This window comes from Bubalus kerabau, chromosome 4 (genome assembly GCF_029407905.1).
Source record: "Bubalus kerabau isolate K-KA32 ecotype Philippines breed swamp buffalo chromosome 4, PCC_UOA_SB_1v2, whole genome shotgun sequence".
In the NCBI taxonomy this organism is placed as follows: domain Eukaryota; kingdom Metazoa; phylum Chordata; class Mammalia; order Artiodactyla; family Bovidae; genus Bubalus; species Bubalus kerabau.
In genome coordinates this window covers 139,545,320-139,554,467 of record NC_073627.1, presented here as the reverse complement: position 1 = coordinate 139,554,467, position 9,148 = coordinate 139,545,320, and the positions used below count along the sequence as shown (strand labels likewise).

The 9,148-nt window shown below is 46.9% G+C and overlaps 1 protein-coding gene across 2 annotated transcripts; it reads right to left on the bottom strand.

Annotated features, from left to right (window-relative positions):
* Positions 1-3,209: 3,209 nt before the first annotated feature.
* Positions 3,210-8,388, bottom strand: NEFM (neurofilament medium chain). Of its 2 annotated transcripts, none has more exons than XM_055580277.1 (3): positions 7,282-8,388; positions 6,441-6,565; positions 3,210-5,208 (listed from the first exon to the last, which is right to left on the bottom strand). In XM_055580277.1, exons 1-3 carry the CDS (start codon positions 8,359-8,361, stop codon positions 3,699-3,701), a joined length of 2,715 nt encoding a protein of 904 aa, XP_055436252.1. In that variant the 5' UTR covers positions 8,362-8,388; the 3' UTR covers positions 3,210-3,698. The 2 variants fall into 2 exon arrangements, with proteins under 2 accessions (XP_055436252.1, XP_055436253.1); XM_055580278.1 differs by lacking the exon at positions 7,282-8,388 and adding an exon at positions 7,026-7,130.
* Positions 8,389-9,148: the final 760 nt, after the last annotated feature.

The following is a 9,148-nucleotide window of genomic DNA, read 5'->3' as shown; positions in this document are numbered from 1 at the left end:
CTACACAGTGTGGTCAAAAAAAAATATTTTTTTAAGAGGGAGGCTATATATACACACACACTTACAGCTGATTCACTGTTGTGCTATGGCAGAAACTGACACAATGTTGTAAAGCAATTATCCACCAAAAATAAAGAAAAAATATATGCTCTGGAGCTGGACGATGTGGGTTTTCTCTTTTAGCTGTGTAACCTAAAGAAAGCTTAAAAAGAAAATCTGTGCTTCAGTTTCCTTATGCTTGAAGATTGAGAGCTAATCAGCTTTAGGACTTCTTACAAGCCTTAAAACAAAACAGTATGTCTAAGGTAATTTACTGGAAAAGTAGAAATCCTATTATCAGTGGCTTGATGCCTCTGCAGCCAGGGACTGACTATAGGCAGAGAAAAGTCATCCTAATTTCCTAATAAATTGGAAGTTTGTGCCTAGTTTTGAATAGAGCCTCTCCCTGTCACTGAACATAATTGGAAACATGAATTTCAAATTGCTTTCTCTTTAAATAGCCGTGCAATAATTGACATTGACAACAGAATTAGTGAATTCTTCAAGGTAAGATCATTGTATACCCAAGTCATGGGTGTGTGTGCTCAATCATGTCCGACTCTTTGCGACCCCATGGACTGTAGTCCACCAGGCTCCTCTGTCCATGGAATTTTCCAGGCAACAACACTGGAGTAGGTTGCCATTTCCTACTTCAGGGGATCTTTCTGATCCAGGGATCGAATCTACATCTCTTATGTCTCCTGCATTGATTTCTTTACCCTTGAACCACCAGGGAAGCCCCTTACCTGAGCCATAGTCCACAGTAAAATATTAATTAAATTTGGGAATCAACTGAGCAATTTGATATTTAGAAATGTCTTCTTGGCTTATCAAGGGTATGTTGTTCTGTTATTTTTAAAGAGGGCAAAACAATGGTCTGTCTTTTGGAATATTTAGAAATATTATTAAATTCTTTCCTTCTCAGGAAAGAAAATGAGATGATTAAAAATAAAATTATGAGCTGAAGGAGTGTGTCTAGTGCTGACCTTTGGGTGGGTGGTCGGGTGTTTGTTGATTGATCCTATCATTTTTAGACAGCATATGCTACACAAAGGGGTTTCTAAACTCACGAGGTAGCACTGTTATGAGAGTTTTAGGTGTAGACAGATGAAGATTTTTATAGCAGTGGCTATATATTTAGTCAGTCAGTCAGTCAGTTCAGTTGCTCAGTCGTGTCCGACTCTTTGCGACCCCATGAATCGCAGCACGTCATGCCTCCCTATCCATCACCAACTCCCGGAGTTCACTCAGACTCACATCCATTGAGTCAGTGATGCCATCCAGCCATCTCATCCTCTGTCGTCCTCTTCTCCTCCTGCCCCCAATCCCTCCCAGCATCAGAGTCTTTTCCAATGTATTTTAAAATTCAAGTAGCCTCTTTTATAGAGAATGCTATGTTGCTTCAGTTGTGTCGGACTCTTTGTGACCCTATGGACTGTAGCCTACCAGGCTCCTCTGTCCATGGAATTCTTCAGGCAAGAATACTGGAGTGGGTTGCTGTGCCCTCCTCCAGGGGTTCTTACCAACCCAGGAATCAAACCCAAGTATCTTACATCTCCTGCACTGGCAGGTGGGTTCTTAACCACTAATGCCACCTGGGAAGCCCAGCCTATTCTCTCTCTATATATATACTTTGCTCAGTTGTGTCTGACTCTTTGCGATCCCATGGACTGTAGTCCACCAGGCTCCTCTGTCCATGGACTTCTCCAGGCAAGAATACTGGAGTGGGTAGCCATTCCCTTCTCCAGGGGATCTTCCCGACCCAGGGATCGAACCTGGGCCTCCCACATTGCCGATGGATTCCTTAACATCTGAACCACCAGGGAAGGCCCTATTCCTACTTCAGGCAGCAGCTCCCAGACTTTTCTCTGGGGAAATACTGCTATCAATCTTAATGGGGCTGTCAGTCAAAGTGCTTCTTCCTCTGCTGGTCAAATGCATGCTCTTTTTCTGACTTTCCAAAGAAGTGACAAAGTCTCAAGTTCCATTAGCCATGTGACTGCCTGATGATTTCTGCTATCTCCATTCCTAGAACTGTCCTTTCCACCAAATGCCTCTTTGACTGATCCCTCCATCCTAGAATTTACGCTGTATTTTTCCAGTATACTCTTTTCAATGTGTAAAATTCTACATAACTAGAGTAAGTTTTTTTGATTACACTGAAAAATTCTTTTTCACTTTGGATGTTATTGCTTTAGAAAAAGGATTGTATTAACATAAAACATGGTGGTTTTAAAGAAAAAATATGTAACTAAGTAATGGTTCAAATGATATGCAGAAATAGCAAGCATTGTGAGGACTGGTAAAGGACTGATGATTGGAAGACATCATTACAATGATTGACATTAGCAACAAACTTCCTGGATGTATTCTGGGATTAAAACTGAGATATCTTGGAAAGCTATTAAGGAGATCATCCTGGATTGTATTATTGGGATGATCCTTATTGATAAGAAAAGAAAGACAGACTTGGAACAAATATATGTTTAGTGGTTTTAAAGGTTTATAACAGATATATTTTGAAAAAGGTGTGGTATTATTTCCATGGTCAGATCAGACCTTTAAATTTTTTTTAATTTAATTTTTATTTTTTTCCCAGGACTTAAAACAACCTCCCCCTCCAAACTAAAAACATTTACTGCTCCTATCAGAGAATCCTGTTTTACTTTTTCTAGGAGGAATATTTTATTTGGGTCATTATTTTCCCCAATTAGGAAAACAGTGAAAGCATAAACCTCTATTGACCAAATTAAGAATCAGTGCTGCAGATAAGCATGTGTGTGTACCAGAATCATGCATTTGAGGCTAGGTGTTTCCTCTTAAGACTGTTAGAGGTTCCAGTCCTGCTTCTTCTGAACACATTTATATAAATGCAGTGAAGTCCTTTTGCCCCAACTCCAAGGAACAAGTTAAGACTCTTTTCTTGCCCCTCCTACCTTGAGGTTTTCTGAGTTCCATCAGAACACCTGAAGATGGAAGACTTCCATGCCCCTATTTTTACCTTTTTACAGATGCTTTTTTCAGCAGTTTTTCCAGTAACCACTCTCAGGGAAATAGTGATAAGAAATGCAAGTCGTTCATAAGCCCCCCAAATATTCTGTTCTAGGGAAAGAAGGGTCAGGCAGTGGAGAATTCACTTCAAAATGACACAACCCGAAACAATTGACTATGTTTCCAATATGACCTTTATTGAGCAAGTACTGCTGTGACGTTTAACATCAATCAACTAAAAGTTGCAAACTGTGCATGTCAACGAGGTTCTCCCATGAACAAAAGTCCTTTTTAAATGCACCAGTGAGGTAAACATAATTATTCATATATAGCTTTCTTAAGGCTAAGAGAGTTCTGTGTTTCATTTATTATTTTTGGCTCAGTTGGTTCTTTGCATAATACACCTCAAGACATTCCCCGAGTGCCCCCCTTCCAACAGCTTAGGAAATTGGCCAATTCCCCAGGTACAGACAGTTATCATGCATTTGAATCACCCAAAGACTGGGGGTGGGGAGCACCCTGAGCTTGCATGCAGGTCCTTCATATTGCACAAAGTAAAATACAATGTCTGGAGCCCCCATGGGAGAACCCGTTCTGTTTTGAAGCTGTCAATCACATGCATTTTTGAAATTGTCATATGGCTTAACCTTTTGCGATGGACTCAAATATTAGTCACTCTGGGTGACTTCCTTTACTATGGCGTGTGAAGTGACTTTCTCTACCTTTTTAGTAGACACTAGTTTCTCCTCAAAGGTCTCTTCATGCTCTTCGACCTTTTGAGTGACGGTTACAGATTTGGTGATATACTTGGTAGCACCATCTCCCCCCTCACTGGTGATTTTTTCTACCATTTTGGTTACCACCACTTTCTCCTCACTTTTATCACCGCCCTTCTTTTCATCTGCTGGGCTCACGTCTAGCCCGTTGGTGACGACTCCTTTCTCCTCTTCTCCCCCACTGCCTTTCTCCTTAGTTTCCTGTTCTTCCTCCTTCCCTTCCACCTCCCCATTGATGGCTATGTCTTCCTTCCTGAATTCCTTCAAACCTCCCTCCTCCTTCCCTCCCACCTCTTCCACTTTCTCCTTCTCTTTCTCCTGGGGCTTCTCCTCCTCTTTGGCTTCCTTCTCGGGGCTCACCTTTACTGGCTTGGCGGGCACCTCCTCCTTCACTGGGGACTCAGCCTTCACTGGGGATTCAGCCTTCTTCTTCTCTGGCACATCCTTTGCCTTTTCCTCCTTTTTCTCTGCCTTCTCTTCCTTGGGAGATTCCTTTGCTTCTTTCTTTTCTTCCTCCACCTTCTCCTTCTGTTCTCCTTTCTCAGCTCCAGCTTCTGCTTTGGGTTTCACTTCCTCCACGGGTGATTTTGCCGCTGGGGACTTTGCTGTTGGGGACTTTGCCGATGGGGACTTTGCCGTCGGGGACTTTGCCACTGGGGACTTGGCCGTCGGGGATTTTGCTGTTGGGGACTTTGCCTCTGGGGACTTTGCCGTAGGGGACTTTGTTGTCGGGGACTTGGTCACTGGGGACTTGGCTTTCTCTGGCTTCTCCACCTTGGCTTCTGCCACCAGCTCCTCCTTTGGAGCCACTTCTTCAGCCTTTTCCTCCATTTTCTTTTCCTCCTTAGCTTCGGCGGCGGCTTCCTCTCCTTCCCCCTCAGCCTCTGTTTCTCCTTCCTCTTCTTGCTCACCTTCCTCTTTTTCACTAGAAGCTTCCTTCTCAGATCCTCCTTCCTCAGCTTGGTCTGACTTAGCAGCCTCCTCTTCCTCTTCCTCTTCCTCTTGGCCCTCTTCCTCCTCCTTTTCTCCTTCCTCTTCTTTAAGTTCAGGTGCAGTAGCTTTCACTGGAGACTTTTTGGCAGCGACAACTTCTTCTTCAGCTTCTTCTTTCTCCTCCTTTTCTTCAGCCTCCTCTTCCTTGACCTCCTCTTTCATGGAAACGGCCAATTCCTTGGTAATGGCCGTCAGGGCTTCTTCCATTTCTGATTTCTCATCTTCCACCTTGGTTTCCTCTATGATCTCCTCAACAAATTTGTGTTGGACCTTTAGCTTGGGAGCCTCTACCTTGGTTTTCTGAATCTTACTGGATATGGCGATGGAGGGCTGTCGGTGTGTATACAGCGGCCCAGTGATGCTTCCTGCGAATGTGCTAAATCTGGTCTCTTCACCCTCCAGGAGTTTCCTAAGGAGAGAGTCAAAGAAGACAAAAGGTAATTAAAATCTCATTGGGCCTTGTGACCTTCATTACAGTATGTGTAAGGTGGTGGATACCTTTGAATAAATAGAATCACATGACGTAATACTTACTATCATTTCACTAGTCCACTGTGTCATATTCAATGACAGAGAAGGATCTTCAGGGACAATCAGCCAATCACCCAGTGCAGTAACTAGCCACACCCAACAGTCCACTCCCTACCCCTAACTACTAACTCTCAGCTCTGCCTCAGTCCTCATTTGGTGCAACATGAATATGCTGATAAGCTCCCCAGAGGCTCCGCAAAAGCCCCTTAAAGTCAACCTTCTTGAGCATTTGGACTTTCAGGTGTATACGAAACGTCTTTTGACAAATATAATATTAAAAAAATTTACAAAGCTATTTAGAATACGTCAGAATTCAGGCTATATATGTCATAGCTAGGTGATAATATATATGTATTGTATAAATTAGTCTGTAATTTTAATCATAAAGTGTCTATTTTATATAATTTTTCACCTTTCCTGAAAACTTAGATGGCTCTGAGTTGACTGCAATTTATTCTTGTAATATGAATGACTTTATTGGGGAAAATAAAACTGTTCAGCCAAGAATTTTCACCTATCAACTTAATCAACAGCAAGGTGACATCAGTTTATATATAATATATATATATATAAATCTCTTCTCCTTCTCTGGTTGTCTATCGATCTAGATCTAGAAACAAGTCTGAATAAAAAATATATATTCTACCAATTATATTTATTCCAAGCCAGATGATGGCAATAGTAAGCTGTGACTAAGAAAGAGATAAATGAAATGTCCTGGTGTTTGTCCTTGACATCATAAAGTTGAAAAATTGAAAGCACTAGAGAAAAATATAAAAAAAAAATGAAAACTGTTTTTGTTTCAAATATTCGTAAAGTATTTTTCACTAAAATAAAAAAGGTTAAGCATAAGCACTGAAATTAATCAGCGCTCTCCTTCAAAACACGTTTTATTCAAATACATTATTTTAACTGTTTACTTTTTTTTTTTTAAAGCTGCATAAAAGTGGCAATTTTTTAGAGTAACTACTTATTAATTAGGAAAGAAAACCAGGCACTGAGTTAAGATTCCTGCAACCTACTTGCTTTAACTTAAGTGGTAAAGGTTCTGCCAACATGGCCTCTGCAGTGCGGCTAGTACTTTGGCCACGTCCGCAGTGAACACCCTACCTGTACGCGGCGATCTCAATATCCAGAGCCATCTTGACGTTGAGGAGATCCTGGTATTCTCGCAGATGACGAGCCATTTCCCACTTTGTGCCCCGAAGCTCATTTTCCAGCTGCTGGATGGTGTCCTGAAACCGACAAAGCCACAAACTCATCCTTCCAGCCACTTCTTTCGAAAAACACTTGCTACCCCCTCCAGCTTCCTCCCCTCCTTCGACTCCCTCCAGCTTGGCGTACTTCGGGTACTACTCCCAGACCCAGTCCCCACTTAAAATAAAAATCGAAGGAATTCACAAACAGAATCAATAAGACGATTAGACGTTTCCTGGGCATGTCACGCACTAGGACCAGTGGATCTAGAACGTCTCAGCAGGAAACAAACATCCATGGGGAACCCCCAAGGCTGATCTGGCCCTTCCCATCTGAGCCCTTTGGGCTGAAATCAATTTTGGGAATTCTTCGGGTCGCAGCTGGAAAAGTTGAGAATACATGAGTTTCTTCACGCCTCTCCTAAAGTTGCTGCTTTATCAACTACCCCAATGTATACCTCCTACTTGAAACTCGCAAGCGTACAAAACTAGAACTTACGAGGAAAAGAAGCACGTTTTGGAAAAGGCCAAGGCTTTTAGAGCTGGGGATGGTGTGTGGGGGAGGAGGGCGGAGGGGATGCGAAGGGCGAGGAAGCTTTGAGCTTCCAACTTGGCTCTGCGGCGCGCGCGCGCGCGCGCACTGGCCAGCAGCCGCTAGGGAGCGCGGCGGAGAGCTCGGCGGGGCGCGGGCCTGAGTGTCGGGGGCGCGCGGCGCTGGCGCTGGCGCAGGCTGGCCGCGCAGCCGCGGTTTCTACCTGGTAGCTGCTAAGGTCGTGGTTGTGGCGCTCCTCGATGTCGCTGAGCTGCCGCTCCAGGGACTCCTTGGTGCCGCGCACTGACTCGAGCTCGATGCTCTTGGACTGCAGCTGGCGCCGGTACTCGGCGATCTCTTCCTTGGCGGAGCGGATGGCTTCCTTGTTCTGCTCGGCCGCCTCGGTGAGCTTGGCGTAGCGGCTCTTAAACCACTCTTCGGCCTGGTGCATGTTCTGGTCGGAGTGACACTCGAGCTGGGAGCGGATCTCTTTCAGCGCCGTCGAGATGTCCGTCTTCAGGTAGTCTTTGCGCTCCACGGTGATGTGTGACGCTTGGATCTGGGCCAGCAGGTCGGCCACCTCCTCCTCGTGATTGCTCCGCAGGAAGGCCACCTCATCCTGCAGCGACTGCACCTTCTTGTCCAGCTCCACCTTGACCATCGACGACTCCTCGATATCTTTGCGTAGCGCGCGGATAGCCGCCTCGGTGTCGTCGCGCAGCCGTGCCTCCTCCTCGAAGCGCTCTTTGAGTCGGTGGATATCCTCTTCCAGGTGGTCCGAGTCCAGCTGTACCTGAGCCTTCTCGTGGTTCACCATCTCCAGGGTGGCGCGTAGCTCGCGGATTTCCTGGTCGTACGCGTCGCCCAGCTGGGCGTGCGAGGCCTGCTTCTGCCGCAGCGCCTGGATCTCCGCCTCGATCTCCTTGTTCTGCTGCTCCAGGTAGTGGACCTTCTCGATGTAGCCCGCGAAGCGGTCGTTCAGACCCTGCAGCTGCTCCTTCTCGTTGGAGCGGGACAGCTTGTAGTCGCCTCCAGGCCCAGAACCGCCGTTAAGCAGAGACGAGGACTGGCTGAAGTCGAGGCTGCTCTCGGCCGAGCTGAGCATGGCGGAGCTGTAGGCGAGGCGCGGGGCCAGCGTGCTGCGCTTGTAGGAGGAGGACACGGTGCTGGGCGAGCCGCGGGACCACGACTGCGAACGGAAGCCGCTGGACGGGGAGCCGCTGATGCGGCTGAAGCTCGAGCGGGTTTCGGTCACCCGCCGGTAGGCGGACGGGTTGCCCAGCGAGTCCAACGTGTAGCTCATCTTGGAGGCCTCGGGGTGTGTGGCTGTCACAGCGTTCTGCTGGCCTCGCCGCAGCCCATTTATAGCCGCGGCGGCTGGTCCCCGGGCCAGGGCCCCGCCCCGTGGAGGCGGCGGCCGAGAAGGCGGGGACTGCGGGCACCCGGCCGGGAGAGGAGGGGGAGGATGGGGGTTGAAGAGAGCCCAGCAGTGATTCAGCGCCCGCTTCACGTGGGCCCACGCTGCATCGGACCCTGGACTTCGCTGCCTTGGGCCCGACCCCTCCCCCCAGCTCTTCTTTCGGTGCCAGACCACCTGTCTTTCCCAGCAGTCCCCCTCTCCATTTCTCTTCACCTTCAGATTGCATTTTACACCCTGGTGGGAATATTCACCCAAAGTCCTTTCTTTGTTTAGTCACTCTCCCGCCGTTCGGGCAGCTTTTCTAACGACCCCCTGGTCACCTTGTTTTGTTTTGTTTTTTCTTTTTTTTCCCCTTCTGCACTCTTATCCTCACACTTAACTCTTCTCTTGCCCTTTCTCTATTACTTTTTTCTTTACCCATATTCTGTGCTTAATCACTTCCCCCTGTTTTTGGCATCTCTTCGACCTCCCACTTTAAGCCTTCTTTAGCTCCACTCACTCCTCCCTTCTTTCAGAGCCCCTTCCTCCTGGACCTTTTTTTCCCCCAGCCTTTCCCCTCACCTTCTCCCTCCTCCCCTCCCCCTTCCTCCCTCCCCTCCTCCAGCCTCGTCGCCCCTTGCCTCCCTCCCCTTCCCCCACTCCCTGTCTTAAAGCAGCCCGAGATGAGCGC

Excerpts from the sequence above, each read along its gene's own strand:
- NEFM (XM_055580277.1), bottom strand. The coding sequence starts at position 8,361 with ATGAGCTACACGTTGGACTCGCTGGGCAACCCGTCCGCCTACCGGCGG. Across the intron at positions 6,566-7,281 it reads ACGACCTTAGCAGCTACCAG|GACACCATCCAGCAGCTGGA; the intron begins GTAGAAACCGCG and ends TGTCGGTTTCAG. Across the intron at positions 5,209-6,440 it reads ATTGAGATCGCCGCGTACAG|GAAACTCCTGGAGGGTGAAG; the intron begins GTAGGGTGTTCA and ends CTCTCTCCTTAG.